Source organism: Ornithorhynchus anatinus, chromosome 4, assembly GCF_004115215.2.
Source record: "Ornithorhynchus anatinus isolate Pmale09 chromosome 4, mOrnAna1.pri.v4, whole genome shotgun sequence".
Taxonomy (NCBI): Eukaryota; Metazoa; Chordata; class Mammalia; order Monotremata; family Ornithorhynchidae; genus Ornithorhynchus; species Ornithorhynchus anatinus.
In genome coordinates, this window is record NC_041731.1 from 10,797,543 (window position 1) to 10,815,634 (window position 18,092).

An 18,092-nucleotide genomic window follows, 5' to 3' on the forward strand; every position below is an offset into this window, starting at 1 on the left:
GCATCACGGGTTGGATACAGTCCCTATCCCACATGGAGCTCACAGTCTCAAACCCCATTTAACAGATGAGGTCACTGAGGCCCAGAGAAGTGAAGTGACTTGCCCAAGGTCCCACAGCAGACAAGGGGCAGAGAGGAGATTAGAAACCATGACCTTCTGACTCCCAGGCCTATGCTCTATCCACTGAGTCATTCTGCTTCTCTGTTTCTCAGCTGCTTCTGTACTAAGCACTTGGTGAGTGTTCAGAAGAACATCGCCTAATTCCCTAATCTTGTTCAAGTCAAAACATATATTTAAGGTCCACATTTTGGAAAAAGAGTGTACTACAGCGTTCGTCTTCGATACATCAACTGTAACCACCACTCATGGGTGTTTTGTGGACGTCACCTCCTTTGCCAACCATTTGCCTATCCCGGCTCCCATCTTTCTAAGCTGCTCGGTATTTGCACAGATGGATGTTTTGGCAGGGACGAGTTCTGGTCCTTCACAATACAGCAAGGACCGCCTCTGGGAGAGTGCATCGATGAAAGAGGTGTCCCGGCCAGAGCGCTGGCACCCCTCACTTGACCGAGGAGGGCCGAAGCTTTGCTTCCCACATCCCCTTCCAGGGACCCATTCAGGACATAAGAAAATCGGCTCATGTAGCTGCAACTCCAGTTCCGGACCCAGCTGGAGCCCGCTGAAAGAATATCCAGTCCTGCCCTGGAATACTAATGGTATGATCCTCCCTATCCTCTCAGACAACTCGCTTCCTCAACTAGACCAGGGAGCGAGTGTGGAGACACACACACACACACACACAACACACACAAGTTCACGCAGGTGCAAACAGGAGACCCACTGCTGTTTCGCTGCTGTTTTCCCTATTGTAGCGTGGCTCTGTAATAATAACAGTACTCGTTAAGTGCTTACTATGTACCAAGCACTGTTCTAAGCGCTGGGGTAGATACAAGCTTAGCAGGTCGGGCACAGTCCCTGTCCCACATGAGACGCACACTCTTACCTCCTCTTTATAGATGACGTAATTGAGGCACAGAGGAGTGAAGCGACTTACCCAAGGTCACACAGCAGGGAGATGGCAGAGGTAGATGAGAACCCAGGTCCTCTGATTCCCAGGCTGACGTTCTTGCCTATGGACCACGTAGCCTCTCCCAGTTTTACGCAGTTAAGGTCATACCGCTTCCCTTACGCAGTTTACCACCAGTTACTTTAGCTCTTCTCTCTTGGAGAACACCCTTTTGGATCAGCTTTAGAAAGTCTACTAGATCCTGAGGTTGGAAGTTGCCCAGGGAACCCTGATCAATCTGACTGCAGGGGATTATTACCGATGTATCCCAGCACGATGGCAGGAATAGTTCTGAGTTCTTCTGTGAGTGCTGAGGCATCTTTGGTTCCAGCCTAAAGTCTGACTCAAGGACAGAGCTTCCAGACCTCAGAGGGGAAGAATCACAGAAACCAAGGGAAATTTTTAGGATAGTTTTATTTTACTAAACATCATGCATTACCATTTGCATTACAGAAGTGAAGGGAAAGAGTAAGAAGAGCCTTAAGGCTAAAACATCCCACCTCTTTAGCCGGAGTCCACCTACCAAGACGGAGATATCAAACTAGGTCAGGGAGCAATAACTCAGGAGCTTCTGCCCATATCCAACTTTACTGGTCTTTTCCCAGGCTCTTCCCCATCACATTCACCATTTCAGTGGCACAGAAGCTGCTGTTTCCCCTACATTGGAAGTAGTTGGGCTTTGATGTCTCTTTGGAAGAACTAGAGCTCCACTCCCTGTCTCCCCTGGGAGGGACCGGCTTTTTTTTCTTTCTTATACAGGATGACTAGATCACACCCACTTCTACTCTCTTGGGGAGTCTTGAACATCTGAAAGAACTTTTTTTTCCCCTTCCCTTTCATGTCCAAGTGCAATCAGTTCTGCCCTAAAATGTGTTTACATGATTTGGCTATAACCTGGTGGAATAATTAGGGAAGATTTTTGCCCCACAACATAACACGATCACCAAGTTGGTACAAGTAGCTTCTGTGTTATGAGTGTAGTGCTGGACTTCCTAGACTCAGCTTCAGCCTTACTGTAATGTTCAGGACTTGGTTTCTTTGTGTTTTTGCATCTTCAGAGTATCTAATATAATAAAATAGCAGTGAGTAGCAGGGGTGTGAAGCACTCTGCTATTGGTGATCATAATATAAGAATTTGATTTGAAAAAGGTCAGTCCTGGTGTTATCTTTGAACCACGTTTCCCTAACTCATTAATTTCCACTGGATTGATGTGTTGTGATTTTTTCCCTTAACATAAGGCTCTTCAAAACATAGCCCATTCACTGTAGAAAAAATTACTGCATCTACAATCATTTCCTTGCCTGAAAGAGGCTCTGGGGTTATTTTCTTTAAGATACAAAGCTTTGAATTTTTCTCTTTGCATTGAATCCTTTGTTTTTCTAGATTGAGGTTTAGTCCTCTCCACCAAACTCTTACAGTGCCACTCAAGGGCATGTTCTTACCCGGGCAATTTAAAAACCACACAGTCAGTTCACAAGTGGTAGACTGAAAAACCCTCTACACCTTATATTTTTGGTGAGGGAATTTAGCGTGTAAATTCCTCGGGGTTTCGGCACTTGTGGACCGATGACAAAACAACATCTGTTCTCTCTGAGGGCTTGAAGAAGCACAAGGCAGTTTGGGGTCAGGAAATGCCTTCCACCAGGCGTTCTCTCTTAGCTCTGACGGAGTGGAGTTGGAAGCTACGGAAGAAGAGTGAGCATCACTAACTCTCTACTATGGTGGAGAGATAGGTGGGTTTTCCCATGATTCCTTCTGCCAAAGGCCAAGGTGGTTGGCACAAGGCATTTTTCACTGCAATTTGGCAACCTGGCTAAGATGAGAAGAACTGGAAATTCTTGAATGGGGAAAGTTGCTTCAGGATTTAAGCCCACTCAGCTCTAGAGAAGCCCCATTTACATTGCTTTCTCTTATATAAAAAATGAGTCAATATTTATCAGGAGACTGTCTACATTAGTTCCGATGTGCTACTGGATCTATGACACTAATGTCAACATCTGTTTCTGAATAATATCACGTAAATATTACAAGAAAGATTCTCCTAAAGATAAAAACACAGAAAGAATAATGTACACCTTATTTTTATCACTCGATATACAAACGATCAATATCTTCTAATCAATACAAACCATATAAAAAGGCAGCCTTGTTTCTTATTTTTACAAATAGTGCATCTTTGCGTCACTTTACATTGCTAAAAGGTGTCTAGAAATTTACAAAGCTATTGCTTGAAAGTTCCTTAGAACAAAGCTGCTGCTCCCTAGTTTTGAATGGAGTGCACCATTCCCAAGCAGACTGAAATGGGACAATGAATCCACAGGCTCTCTATTCATTTCACACAGATTGGATTATACAGAAGGCTGCCATCTGGACAAAATTCAGGACAAGAGAGTGGGGGAGTTTAAGCGTGTTTGGCTTTACAAAAATCCCTTGCCAGTTACCTGCTAGTCAACGGGGCCTTGGTGTGGCACTCTCCCAAGAGCTTGAAATTTCAATTTGAAATTGATGGAATTTCTGCTGGTGGTTAGAAAGCCCTATTTGCTTTCAGGAAGCTATAAAAGAGAGATGGCCGAGTATCTCCATGAGAAACATTTTTTGGTTCCAGAGGCAGACTGTGGAAATTGCATGCCCTCCCAAGAATTCCTTTCTTGGGTGCTTGCTATTCCAAATGTCTGGGTGGTTTACACCGTAACTTCCTCCCTCTTCATTAGCAGTTGATTATGGCCTCCTTAAGCAGGTCTAGCAGAAAGACTTTTTTTTCTTATTTGTGCCAGGGTTCCTCCCAAGTGTATAGCTGGGGGGGAGGAAAGGGTGGAAGTTGGGGAGAGGAGAAACGGGGGGCGGACTTGTGAGTTTTCTCTAGTGCTTGTTAACGATGCCCCAGTTCCAGGCAATTCTCCCTCCGGTGCTACTATTCCTAACTCCTTTCCTCAAACTTGGCCCAACGTAGAGAGGACCCGGAGCAGAGGATAATGATAGTGAATTTGAATGTGGAATTGTTTCATCGAAACAGCCAGCACCATGCCAATGACCTCTCTCTCTCTCTCTCTTTTTTTTCCCTCCTCATCACGAGTGCGGCTTTCTCGGTGCTAGGTGATCTCTCTGTTCCGAATACCGATTTGGTGAAATGAACGGCTGTGGAGTGGCGGAGGGTGCTGCTTCCTTTCGATTGCTATCAAGAAGGAGATTGGTCTTTGGTCCTAAGATAGTCTAGGTTCGTACCCTTTCATACAAAAATGAATTACCATCAGGATACACCCAAAAAGTGTGCCAGAGCAGAGGAGGGAGGAATTTGAGGGGAAAAAAACTAAGTTAGAAAAATAGGATTTGGGTACAAAAATCCTGCTTCCAAGTGAACTTTTAGGCACATCCAAAAAAGACTTGCCCTTTAAACAGCAGTATTGTGGCAGTGAAACTAGAAAGAGGTTTTCAAATCATCAAAATGACATTTCTGTACAATTGCATTTTACAGTGATATAAACAGATCATCCCATTGCAATAAAATGATTTCTCCCATTACAATGCAAAAGAACAATCAAAGGCAGTTTCAACAGCGGTCATTGAAGAGGTAGCAACCCTTAGAAGACGGAGTTCTGTTTCCTAGTCTAAACAATGATTGTTCTTCAGGAAATGCAAACGGTCCCAGCATCCTATCATTCATCTCCTCAGATCCCGGGACTGGTCCCTTGCAAAAGTGAAGCCCTATCCAACCCCTCACCACAAGGGGTACGAAATCAGAGCGGCCCAAGCCATTTCCTCACCCTGGGACCGGAGGCCTGTAGGATGGAAGAGATGCTGTCCAGCCCGCAACCCAGTGGGACTTCCCGTCAGTCTTTGTTCCAGGCCAGAACCGGAGAAAAACGAGGAGCGTGAGGACTTTTCAAACTCTAGAAAGCTGTAGCTCTGAGTGTTGAGGTGAGTCTGAAACTCTGCTCTTCTAGCCATGGTACTCTATCGCTCTATTCCGATTTATCCTTGTCCTTATCTCTTAGGTTGTTTCATTTTTCATTTTACCTGTCACCAACTCCCTCTCTCTTTTATTCTTAGATTCTGAGCCCACTGGGGCCCAGGGACCCCTTTTTTTTCCTAGCCTTTTTTTTCCTAGCCTTTTTTTCCCCTAGAATTTAGTACACTGCTTTACCCACAGTAGGCACTTAATAATTACTAGAAACACTTCAATTTGGGCTTCAAATAGTCTGGCCTATTTCCTCACCCTTTCTAATTCTGTGTTGTGCTCCCGAACTGTCAGTCAGGGGACCACGTGCTCCCGAACTGTCAGTCAGGGGACCACGTGCTCCCGAACTGTCAGTCAGGGGACCATCTGCTCCCAAACTGTCTCATACTCTCCCAAATACTCAGTCAGTTCTGTCCAGTTGGTGTGGAATGACTACTCTTGGTTCACAGAATTTACAAATGCCCTAAATGTATTAAAGTTGGAATCTACTGTGAAAATTAGCATCTTTTAATTTGGTTTCCACCCTCTTTTGGAACTGTCCTGGTCCTGTTAATCTGGGAAGGGAAATGGGGATAGTTTTGATATTTTTAAAGTTGCTCTCATCGCAAGTCTTTTAGTACCTAGAGGCATCCTGGAAATGGCAGATGGCAATACCAACCCCTTGGCTCATCTTTTCAGGCAGTTCAAAACAGTAAGTATCTTCCCAAATTGTCCAATGCAATGCAATGGAACACTTTTGGTTTTAATAGATTTTTCTCTTGAAATGAAGTTCCTCAGATTATACACTTTCAGTACAGTAAACTAATCCATTTAATGAATCAAATACAATTTTGCAGCAGTACTCAAAATTCTTAGACATCTAAATTAGCCTCCAAATTAAAGATTGGATGATGGTCAGAGAATTTCTGTGAGTGGAATGGAAGTCCCACAGAAAGAATAAAACAGATTTCCCTCTAGACTGAAAATCTGAGTCTCCAAAGGACCAGCTGTCAGCTTTCTCCTGCAAGGTTTGAAGAGGAAATCATTTAAATCAATATTTTTTTAACTTTGGAAAAATGTGTCGACTCTAAGAGCAGCAATGAGCATTCTTGTTCATAAAGATCAACTGATTCTTGCAACAATCCCATCAACAGCCGAAAGCAGTACCGTCTAAGCTCTCACCATTTTCAGAAAGCGTCAGGGGGCCACATAAAAGCATCTTCCCTTTCTTTAACCCCAAGATCTCGGGGCAAAAAGGCAAACGAGCCTTCTGACTTTAGAGCACATTAGCAGATGAGACAGAATGCATGGGCACATTTTTTGAACTTCTTTCAAAGACCAAGTCTTTGTCATCTCCTCGTTGGTCGAGGCTTACTGTGTGGACTCAGACTGCCCAGAGCCCCGGACAAACCCTGCATAGATTTTGGATTTTTCGACTAACTCAATTCTACATTTCCCATGAGCTTTGTTCTGCTTTCTTGATTTCACAGGCGATGCATGACTGTAATTTTAAGAGTCATTACATTCGTATCTCACAGGAGTTGACCTGGGTTTTATCCTGAGGGGTTTTGAATGCACAGAGAAGAAAAAGTGCTTGACTGCTCCCTGAAATTCAGCCCTAGTAACTTCCCAAGATGGGATGAGAATGGGTCTGATGCCCCTCACCTTCAGTTAGTTATTTCCGGAAAAGTAGAGATCTGAATCTGTGACTCTCTGGGACCGTCAGTTCTGCCCAGAAGATTCTGAGATGTTGAGTTCAAGACAAATCAGCTTGGACTGAGGGTCTTCCCCCTAGCTTCTCTGGGCTTTTGTTGGGAGGAATCCCAAGGCCAGCGTAGGGTCACACTCATTCAGCTGTCTCAGATAAGGTGCTTAAGTCCCTGGCAGAAACACACTTTCTGATAGGCAGGAATAGTGGGGGGAAAACAACAACAACAAAAAACAAACAAAAAAACCCCAACCCACCCATTGGTTAAAATGTTCCTTTATTACAGTTTCTGGGAAATATTGCTTCATTTTCCCCTAATCTCATTTTTTCCAGAGGAGATACTAAAAACATCCACTGACAGGCATTCTGAAAACGTGAGGAATGCTATCATGCAAACGACTGTCTGGAGAGTGAGCCCAGGAATATCTGTAGTAAAATGAATTGCTTCAGAGTATCTTTAGGCACACAATCAAATGAACATACAGATGTTCATCTAGTAAATTCACAGGTTGTAATTTCAGAAATGCATCACTGCTCCCACACAATTTGATTTTGAAAATTTTGGAGTTTTACCCCACCTTTTGACTTCCTCTTTCTGTATTTCCTCTAGGTTGGGAGCAGAGTTACCCAGTTTTCTGCCGAGATCTAGCATATGGTGAACTTTTATCACTTGAAAAAGGCCAAAGAAGCAGGGAATAGAAAGGCATGATGATGTATTCCAGGAGGAGTTAGCTTTTAGGCAGCATATTTTTGGATCAAATTGAAGGAAAAAGGAAAAAATTTAATTTCCTACAGTTGGCTAAGTTGTTTTTCCTTTAAATCAAACTATTACAATCTAATTGTTCTGGATGGCTTCTTTTTGCATTTCCCCTTAAACAAGTTTAGGTTTTGTACAGTTTCATCTGAGTCAACTACTCCAGCTCATAAGATTAGCCTTCTGATCTTTTGCATTTCCTGTCCGTCTTTCCTCTCCATCTTGAAAATGGCACCCTTGACCCAACAGAGTGAGCCAAGGGGAAGCTTCCCCGACAGATTTTCCGGTTATATCCACTTAACCAATCTTAACCAATCAAGTGGTCTCTACAGCTAGCTAGAACGGAACAGAAAAAAAAAAGGATTAAGACAGGGGTTCATATTCAGAAAACATTTTAAAACAGGTGAGTACCATAGAGACATTTACAAACAATGTTCTTGGTTTCTCCAACTCTAGTGGTCAGTAAGAGGCTCAACTGCCTTTTCGTTACTCCTTGGGCTTCGGTCTAGGAGTAGCACCACCGTGCCCCAATTGGAACCTAGAGAATCTGGAAGCGTAGTGGAGGATTGCTCTTTCTGTCTCGAGACAAGTCCAATCGGGCCAATCAATGTTTTCCAGGTTCCTGAGGCCTCAATGCATTCGCCCGATTCTTAATCAGTGTGGCCCAACCAGCTTAAAGCCAACAAGCGAGGATGTGAGCCCAATGCCCATGATTTACCCCCCCCTTTAGGTCTCAAAAGCATTTCTAAAAAGGTTAACTATTGTACATTTGAAGTATCTTGCTAAAAATAAGCTCCCCGGTATCATTTTTCAGAGGCTTGTTGGAAAACAGCGTTGCTCCCATGATGTCCACAGATATTTTTCGTTCCACTTCGTCGTGCATCCACGTAAAAGAGCCAATCCTGATGAAGAATGAGGGTCGTCGTACCAGAGTCCGGTGAAGGCAGCTCACACCTCCGAAGGAAAAACACGATGGCGACAAAGTGGGTCAGTGGATGACGGTGTCCATAGGATGGTCCTTCAGCAGCCTGGCTGGCTGAATTGGGGGAGCAGGGGTGGAGGTCTCTCTTCTGTCATGCCGACGCTTCGATGAATTCACTTTTGGGCGCTGCCACCCGAAGGTACTCGGGATTTTCGGCTGCAGGAAATTTAAAGACCCCGTTAGGCTTGGCTTCCTTGGGTAGGAAGTCCTGCTGGTAGTCAGGATTGTCCAGGTTAATCTGATGGTTGGCTTTTTGGTCCCAGTAGGAAGAGCCGTCGAATGCCTTTTGGATGAAGGTGGGTTGTCCCGTGTTGAGATATTCTGGGTTGTCCACTGCATTACTGTGCGAGTTCTGGTAGTGAGAGTCTTTAGTAGAATTGGGATTTAAAGGCTGGTTGTGGTAGACAGGGTTCTGAACCGCAGAACCTGGAGGCCTCTGTGGGGCTGACTGGTTGATGTATTCTGAAATGACAAAGAAATGGAGGAGTGATTGATGCATGCTCGGAAAAGGCCAGGTGAGGAGGATGCTGTGGTGGGGGTCCTCTTTTGTGCCTTACGTTTTTTTAAGAAATGGAATTGTATTTGTTAAGCGCTATGTGCCAGGCACTGTACTGAGCGCTGGGGTTGATTCAGGCTAATCAGGTTGGACACAGTCCATGTCCCATGTGGGGCTCACAGTCTCCATCCCCATTATACAGATTAGGTAACTGAGCCACAGAGAGCTGAAGTGACTTGCCCAAGGTCACACAGCAGACAAGTGGTGGAGTGGGGATTAGATCCCAGGTCCTCTGATTCCCAGGTGCGTGCTCTTTCCACTGGGCCACGATGCTTCCTCGGTCCCACTCCGAGCAGGGTATCCCCTCTGGATACCCTGAAACATTTCCTACCTTTCTCCCAAGCTAACTTGGTTTATTAGAAAAACACGGTTGGGTTGGTGGAGTGTGTATATAGCAGCAAAAGCAGATGTAGAGTTAGAGTAAGGAGCAGGGGTGGGAGATGAGAAAAGGCCCAGGTCCAGGAAACAAGTTTAGCGTGATCACTTACTCCTTCTGGTTGGTCATCTCTTATACATTCTGGATGCTTTGTGTTTGCCCAGTGACCACTCATTCTTTCAGACGCTCAACAAACAGAAATCCACAAGTATAATAGCCTTCTGCAATGCTCACCCAATTAGCTGGTATTCACTTTTAACAAGACCCATACCTCAACTTTGATTATTGTTTCAAATTTCTGAATTGACCTGGTATCCTCTAAAGAGGGTGTGGGGATGAGGATGTCAAAAGATCATGAGCGGATAGAGATTTGCCTTGTGACCCCCGAGCAAAGCAAAAACTTGAGTACCTGGTTTACATTTGCAGACATAATCAACTCACCTGGAACGGGCAGAAAGCCATCTTCTAGGCTATCTTCAAAGAAGACAGTGGTGGGATCTGAACTGTACCTCTGGACGAAGCTGTCTTCCTTCAAGGCACAACCCTGCTGGTGTGGAAATTATAGCAATGAACATCATATAGTTCATTCATTCATACATCCAATCGTACTTATTAAGCACTTACTGTGTGCAAAGCACTGTACTAAGCCCTTGGGAGAGTACAGTGTAACAAACAGACACATTCCCTGCCCACAAAGAGCTTACGGTCTAGAGATGAGCTTACAGTCTAGAAAGGTAAAGGAATCTTTGGGCCCACTTTTCCATATATAAATTATCCCCTCGACTCTTATTTTGTGACTTGTTTCCCTTTTGGAGGGGTGGTTAGGGAACAAGTCTACCAAATTCTGTTATATTTTTCTCTCCCAAGTGCTTAGTACAGTGCTCTGCACATAGTAAGCGCTCCATAAATTCAACTGATTCAGAGAATCTCCATCAAAGAGACAGCAAGTGAATTATCAACAGCTTGGCAGATGTTCCGACTTACCCCGTTTCTGTCAATGCAGGCAGTGGTGGAATTGTTGCTGGTAGCACTCTTAAAAAGAAAAATGAAGATCGTTATAACAGATTGTTTAAACAACTTCATTTCAAATCCCCAGAACCCTCAGCTGTGGTTGGTTTGTGTGCGAGTGACAAGCTTCCTACCAGAGAACTCAAGAGGGGAGTTCTGGATGTGGAAGGGCTGTTGAAGAACCCTTGGTGAGGAATGAGGTACTCATCGGCGTCGACGATATCTTCCATGTCCTCCTCCTCCATCAGAGTGCGGTAAAACTTGGAGTCCGTGGGGCTCGGCAGATGCATTCGTTCATCCCCCTGTCGGAAAGACCCAGATACCATATGCTATTTCCACTGCATTCACTTATAATAATAAAATTGATAGTTGTGGTATTTGTTAAGCGCTTACTGTGTGCCAGGCACCGTACTAAGTGCTAGGGTGGATACAGGCATTTCGGGTTGGACACAATCCGCGTCCCCCATGGGGCTCACAGTCTCAATCCCCAATTTACAGATGAGGTAACTGAGGCCCAGAGAAGTGAAGCAACTTGCCCAAGGCCACACAGCAGACAAATGTCAGAGCCAGGATGAGAACCATGACCTGCTGGCTCCCAGGCCTGTGCTCTATCATATTTTTCTGGCTAAAATCCTATTTTTCTTCTGAACAGGAAGGGTGGGTGACATAGCCCATGTGATGGACTTGTACAGCCAGAAATAAGGGGAGTCTGGGAAGAGGTAGAGTAGAATTCTCAGCGAGAACTCGAGCTCAATAATGAGGTCACTAAAGAGGTAGTTGCTCTGTATTTAGTCCTGGCTTCCTGTAAGTCATGCAGAAAATCACTTAATCTTTCTGTCTCTGTTTCCCCCCTTCCTGCCCCAGTGCTGACCACGTTCCAGGGAGTTTCAGGTTCTTTGCCAATCCCACTAATAGTATTGATGATGATGATGATGGAAAAGGGGAGGATGTGAGTCATTTTTGATCAGATTAGCTGCCAAACAGATTAAGGGGAGGGACGGTGCATTTCCTTATTAACCTTGAATTGGACGTAGTAAGACACCACTGGCATCTAGAGTCTAGTCAATATTTTTGACTAAGAGGTTAGTTTGCTGCAGTTGAACTTGATCTCTATTAAATCCGCTTTCTTCGTTGAGACCAAGTCCATGATAAAGAGTCAGTACCTGAATGACCAGATAGCGCTGAGGATCACGGGCCATTTTGGAGAATTCAAGTATCAGCTCTCGAAACTTGGGGCGACTATCTGCATCGATCATCCAACCTAAAGAAAAAAATGATGCAAATGAAGCTAGCTAGCAAAGCTGGAATTGTAATTTAAAGAACGGGAGACATTTAAGAACATACACCATGTGAATGTACAAGTGCTAGGGCTTCAGTGTGGTTTTCTTCCCCAAACACTATCATCAAAGGTATTTATTGAGCACTTACTTTGTGCAGAGCACTGTACCAAGCACTCTAGCAACATTCCCGCTCTACAATGAGTTTATAAAACAGTTTACAACTATCCCTATTTCAAAGATTAAGCATATTACAGTCAAATGGTATTCCAAAGCGCCTTGATAATACTAATAATTGTGGTATTTTTAAGCACTTACTACGTTCAAAGCACTGTACTAAACACTGGGGTAGATGAAAAGATAAGCAGGTTCTACATGGAGATCCTATTGTAAGTAGGAAGGAGAACAGGCATTAATCCTCATTTTACAGATGAGGGAACCAAGGTACAGAGAAGCAAAGGTCACACAGCAGACAAGTGGTGGAGCCAGGATTGGAACCCAGGTCCCCTGACTCCCAGGCCTGTGTTCTTTCCATTAGGCCATGCTGCCTCTCACCTTTCTGAGGGATGGATATGCTGAAGAGAATCCAATAAATCTCAATTTTCTGAATTACACCAAAAACATGTGCCTTTTAATTACAAATTACATGGAGTAGTAGAAATCCCAAATAGATCTATGATTCTATGTTTAGGAAGATATTAAGCAGCACAATTATATTTGAGGTTTTCATACTATAAGAACCTGCTTCTCTTAAAATTTATTTTAACCTTTTATATTTAGATTTCAGGGGGCATTTGTGTTGCTGACTTTTATTAATTGTTATATTGGTTTGGTCACCTTCCTGGATAATGGGTTGCAGCGTTTTTATGGTGACCTCATATAGCAGTCCCTGCATTACAGAAAAAAACATTTAATTAAAGTTCTGGCAGAAACCATTTCTTTCATCAGTTCACACAATCCAGCCTACAAGGGTTTTTTTTTCTTTTTATGGTATTTGTTAAGCACTTACTATGGCCCGGGCACTGTTTTAAATGCTGGGTAGATACAACCTACTCAGGTTGGACACAGTCCTTATCTCACATGGGGCTCACAATCTTAATCCCCTTTCTACAGATGCTGTAACTGAGGCTTAGAGAAGTGAAGTGACTTGCTCAAGGTCACACAGCAGACAAGGGCTGGAACAAGGACTAGAACCCAGGTCCTTCTGACTCCCAGGCCCATGCTCTATCCACTAGTTGCTTTCCTAGATGCTGAGCCAGCAGGCCTCTTCATGAAGTTGGACTGTGAACAGGAACAGGTACAAAACAAAAATGGTTCTTAAAAAAGCTTTGCCTGACTGTTCACTGTCAGACATTTAGAAAGACCTGGAGAATCAGGACACCCAGGTTCTAATCCCAGCTCCATCGGCCTGCTGTATGACATAAGGTAAGTGAGCCCGTTATTGGGCAGGGATTGTCTCTATCTGTTGCCGAGTTGTACATTCCAAGCACTTAGTACAGTGCTCTGCACATAGTACGCGCTCAGTGAATGCTATTGAATGAAGTCACTTAACTTTTCTGGGCCCCGATTTCATCCTCTCTAAAATGGGGCTTCCATACCAGTTCTCCCCATCCCTTAGACTGTGGGTGGGGTGGGTCGGGCTATGTCAGATCTGCTTGTGTTGTATCTTCTCCAACTTTTAGCTCAGTGCTTGGCATGTAAACACTCAACATTATGACTATTTGACCTGTATGACTCTAGAACGACAAGGCCCAGGCTATTAGGATGGCAGCCAGGGACCCGAATTCATGTTGGCCTATGACTTGATCAAGTAGCTAAAAAGTCAAAGTGCACCATATTGATGTCATAATTCATCTCAGGTTTTCATGTTTGTTTCTTCTAAAGATGACTAAAGTCAATCTTTCTAAAGGAGCTTTTTTTTAATAGTATTTGTTAAACGCTTACTATGGGTTAAACACTGTTCTTAGCACTGGGGTAGGTACAAGTTAATTAAGTTGGACTCAGGTACTGCCCTACATGGGGCTCACGGTCTATGTAGGAGGGAGAACAGGTATTTAATCCCCATTTTACAGGACCTGAGGTACAGAGATGTGAAGTGACTTGCCCAAGGTCACACAGCAGAGAAGCGGCAGAGCGGGATTAGAACCCAAGTCCTTCGGACTCCCAGGCCCGTGGCTGTGTCGTACTGAGACGGCTCTAAGGCAGTCACCGGCACATGCTAACAGTGGCCTCACAACCCAACCCAACTCACATTTGACCATGATCATGTAGACATCAATAGTGCAGATGGGTGGCTGAGGCAAACGCTCCCCTTTCTCCAAGATGGATGAAATCTCACTAGCCGGAATTCCATCGTAGGGTTTTGAGCCAAAAGTCATCAGCTCCCAAACGGTGACTCCTGTGGAGAGGGTGAAGAAGGAACAGGTCATTCACAGAAGCAGTAAAGACAGTCGCGGTCATTCTCAATCTCCTTTCTCAATCAATCTTATTTATTGAGCGCTTACTTTGTGCAGACCACTGCACTAAAGACTTGGGAAAATAGAGTCTATTAGAGTTGGTAGACCCAGGCCCTGCCCACAGGGAGCTTTCGGTTTCCAGGACATAGCATCCGTTGGCTGGGATCGCCCCATCCTCTCTGTTTTACTGTACTCTCCCTAGGGCTCAGTTCAGTGCTCTGCACACAGTGAGCACTCAGTAAATACTGTTGATCGATCGATTGGACTTTCTCCTCCTTTATTCCTGAGATGTGGGTAGGGATCACCTGCCGTGTATGTGTATATTCCTCATTTTAGAGCTGAAGGAACTAAGAAGCAGAAAAGAGTTAATGACTTGTCCCAGAGCCTTGAAGAGGACTGGGTAGAGCACTAGCCTACACTAACTGTACAGTCTTTGGACGGTAGAGACATTTATATTCCCTCAGGGTCAATCAACCTCTAGCAAGGCTGAAGAGGACATTCATATGAGGAAAGGATGGGTACTGGATTTAGCAGTCCTGCTGCGAAATGGGTGGCAGGCTTTGTTCATGAGTCATATGGTCATGTGATTCTGAAGGGAGGAAGACAATCCATCTGTAATGGAGACTTAACTCTATTCTTAATAAGGCTGCTTTCAAAATCCATCCTGATCTGTTAAGGGGAGGGAGGTTTTTCCAGATTTTGCAACCAATGTTCTGGGGCAATGGTGCCCTTAATTTCCTAACTACTTAACCTCAGAAAATCGTATGTTCAGCACAGCTAGTTGATTATTTTGGGAAGTTCAAAGGCTGAATTATACCGTTTTCTTTTCATCCTTTGTGTTAGAATCATTCTCTCTTTGAAGATGTTGTAACATGAACTGCCTCCCTCCTTCTCTTTAACACTATGAGAGGGTAACAGTTGGAAACTGGGCCTCTTGGAAGAAAACTCATTTGAAGAGTTTAAGGCCTCCGGACACTAAATGAAGCGATGAATTTTTTATTAATTTATTCGCTTGTGTTTATCATTTACATCTCTTCTCGCTTGTAACCAAGGGACCTTTGTCAATGCATGCTGTCTGCCTCTCCCACTTGACTGGAAGCTTTCGGAAAGGTTCACATTTTAATTTGTAAGTTTCCCAAGTGCCTCGAACAGTGCTTGACCCTTGGCAGACAGGCGCTCAGTAAACACTGTTGATGTTGACATGAGGTATCAGCAGAGCTAGTAAATCATTAGTCTTCCTTTACCCATTTTTGGCTCTGAATATACTGGGGACTTGAGTCCTAGTTTGATGACTCTGTATTTCTCCATTTGATAAAATGGAGTCTGTTGGTTTTCAAGGCCCCACCTCCCCTCCTCTTTCATAATAATTATAATAAGACTAATTGTGGTATTTGTTAAGTGCTTATTACGTGCCAGGCACTTTAGTAAGTGCTGAGGTGGTTACAAGCAAACCGGGTTGGACACAGTCCCTGTCCCACATAGGCCTCACAGTCTCAATCCCCACTTTACAGATGAGGTCACTGAGGCCCAGAGAAGTGTAGCGACTTGCCCAAGGTTACACGGCAGACAAGTGTCTGTGGAGCGGGGATTAGAACCGGAGACCTTCCGACTCTCAGGCCTATGCTCTTTCCACTAGGCCATGCTCTGACAATTGGACACCTGATGCCTCCCGGCCTCTATCCCAGAGGGAGACTTGATCAAAATTAACAGTTTAAATGAGGTTTCCGAATTACTTGTGAATCTTTATTCACAGTCCCCAACTGTCAATACTAAGGACAGTAATGGAGAGTCAGGGAAATGGCTGAAGAGTGATGTATACTGTATAGAACTGTGTGAAATAAGAGTTAATTTGGCCATGACATAGAAGTTGACTGAAAATGTGGCCTTGTTTGGACAATATCTCATTAAATGATGAATGGCATTCACTGATTCCTAGTTAAAGAGATTGTCAGTTGCACTGCCAAGTAATAGATATCAAGCTGTTTTAGCATAGAAACTGGTTCTTTTCCTGGGAACTTAGGCTTTTATGAGTCAGACTACACCTAAAGCCCCCATCTGTTTGAGTACACAGACCCATCCTATAAGTCATTTACTTAGTACCCTCTTTAGACTGTGAGCTCCTTGAGGGCAGGGATCACATTTACCATCTCTGTTATATGGTACTCTCCTAAGAGCTTAATAAAGTGTTCTGCCCACAGTAAATGCTCAAAAAATGATTGATAATTAATTGAAAGTAGAGGATAAGCAACTAGAAGATGTCTTTTCCAAATTTCAATTCTGAAAAAAAGTAAATCTTTCAGACATGTCCAGAAACATTTCAAATAGTACATGGTTTCACTAATCTGTTCCTATTTGCTTTGGTTAGCCATGGAGTATATTAAACAGCTCATGTCCTATTATTTCCTGTCATTGTCTTGGGGGGCAAAAAAAACCCCAAATGATGTTAGAACATGTAGTAAAAATGAACAAATCTACACATCCAGCTCCCATTTTGGACCAATTATTTAGGAGTCAGATTTCAGACTCACCATAACTCCAAACATCACTCTGGTGGGTGTAGATCCGGTGTAAAATAGATTCCAAAGCCATCCATTTGATAGGAACCTGAGGGTGATTAAAATGAAATAGTAAGGCAATGCTCCCTCTTCTACTAGAGAAAAGCAAAACATTCTGATTCTAATAGCAATCCTAAGAGCAGCAGCTGCAACAAAATCTGTTCTGTCCAAACCCAGGCCCAATCTTTTTAATGATTGTGGATGCTTCTGCTACCTATAATTTTGAAATGGAGATGTCCATTGCTTTGAAGAACACAAACCAATTTCCTCTAATATTTTGAGATTGGGCTGAGACTGTATAGATGGTGTCTTTAGCCCCCTGAAGCATCTTGAGCACCTTCCCTTCACTGCCTCATCAGATGATCCTGTCCCTCTCCAGGAGCCCTCGATTTCCTTGGGTTTTATTCCGTCTAATAACAATAATAGTAATTAATAATTATGGTACTTGCTAAGCACTTACTATCTGCCAATCACTGTTCTAAGAGTTAGGGTAGATACAAGTTAATCAGGTTTGACATAACCTATCAACACCCCATCACATTAACCCTCCCTTAGCATTTAAGTATCATCAGCACTCACGCACACAAGTATATTTTTAATTATATATTTACTTTGACATTTGTTCGGCAACTTCATTCAGATATAATTATAAATGTTTGTACATCATCATCAATGGTATTTATTGAGTGCTTTCTGGGTGCAGAACACTATACTAAGCACTTGGGAGAGTACAGTACAATGGAGTTGGTAGACACATTTCCTGCCCACAGTGAGCTCACAGTCTATCTTAATTCTTCTTCTTGATTTACCTACTGGTAAATCATCTTTGTCTTCCACACTGACCTCTAAGCTCCTTGTGGGGAGGAGATGTGGTTATTAGTATATTCTCCTTGCTGAGTTCAAGGCTTTAGCACTCAGTAGGTGCTCAATAAATACCACTGACGAAAGAAGCAACAGATATGGGGCATCACAGCCACACACACAAACACACACACCTCCTAATTAGTGGCATCTGTTTTGCCCCAGCCAACTGCAATTTCAGAATGTCTCTGCCCAAAAACAGGAGAGAGAGAAGGCAAGGGCTTCCACAGCAAGAAAGAAGTGGGAACTCTGGCATCCTGCAATGCATAATGGCTCCTTCCCTCCACCTTAGCTTGTTGGTTCAATCTGACCCGGTGCTTACTTTGCCTCCTTCTGCATGGTATTCCTTCTCCTCAGCCCCAAGCAGCTTGGCTAATCCAAAATCTGTGATCTTCACGTGCTGGGGCGTCTTCACCAGGACATTTCTGGCTGCCAAGTCTCGGTGGACCAGCCGGCGTTCTTCCAAGTAATTCATTCCCTGAAATGAAAGGCAAGGGAGGACAAGGTAAATCCTAGAGAAGACCCCCACCCCTGGATCTCTGGAGGGGTTCCCAAAGT

General features: G+C 43.8%; 1 protein-coding gene across 6 annotated transcripts in view; it reads right to left on the minus strand.

Annotated features, from left to right (window-relative positions):
- Positions 1-1,462: 1,462 nt before the first annotated feature.
- Positions 1,463-18,092, minus strand: part of EGFR (epidermal growth factor receptor) — a 298,096-nt gene continuing 281,466 nt past the window's right edge. For 5 of the 6 annotated variants that reach the window (XM_029062043.2, XM_029062046.2, XM_029062041.2 and 2 more), the window contains 8 exons: positions 17,857-18,012; positions 16,647-16,722; positions 13,914-14,060; positions 11,549-11,646; positions 10,520-10,687; positions 10,362-10,409; positions 9,819-9,924; positions 1,463-8,907 (listed from right to left, as the gene is read on the minus strand). In XM_029062043.2, the coding sequence (XP_028917876.1) occupies positions 8,537-8,907; positions 9,819-9,924; positions 10,362-10,409; positions 10,520-10,687; positions 11,549-11,646; positions 13,914-14,060; positions 16,647-16,722; positions 17,857-18,012 (1,170 nt within the window). In that variant the 3' untranslated portion in view covers positions 1,463-8,536. The remainder of the gene's footprint in view (positions 8,908-9,818; positions 9,925-10,361; positions 10,410-10,519; positions 10,688-11,548; positions 11,647-13,913; positions 14,061-16,646; positions 16,723-17,856; positions 18,013-18,092) is intronic. The other variant, XM_029062042.2, reaches the window with a different exon arrangement.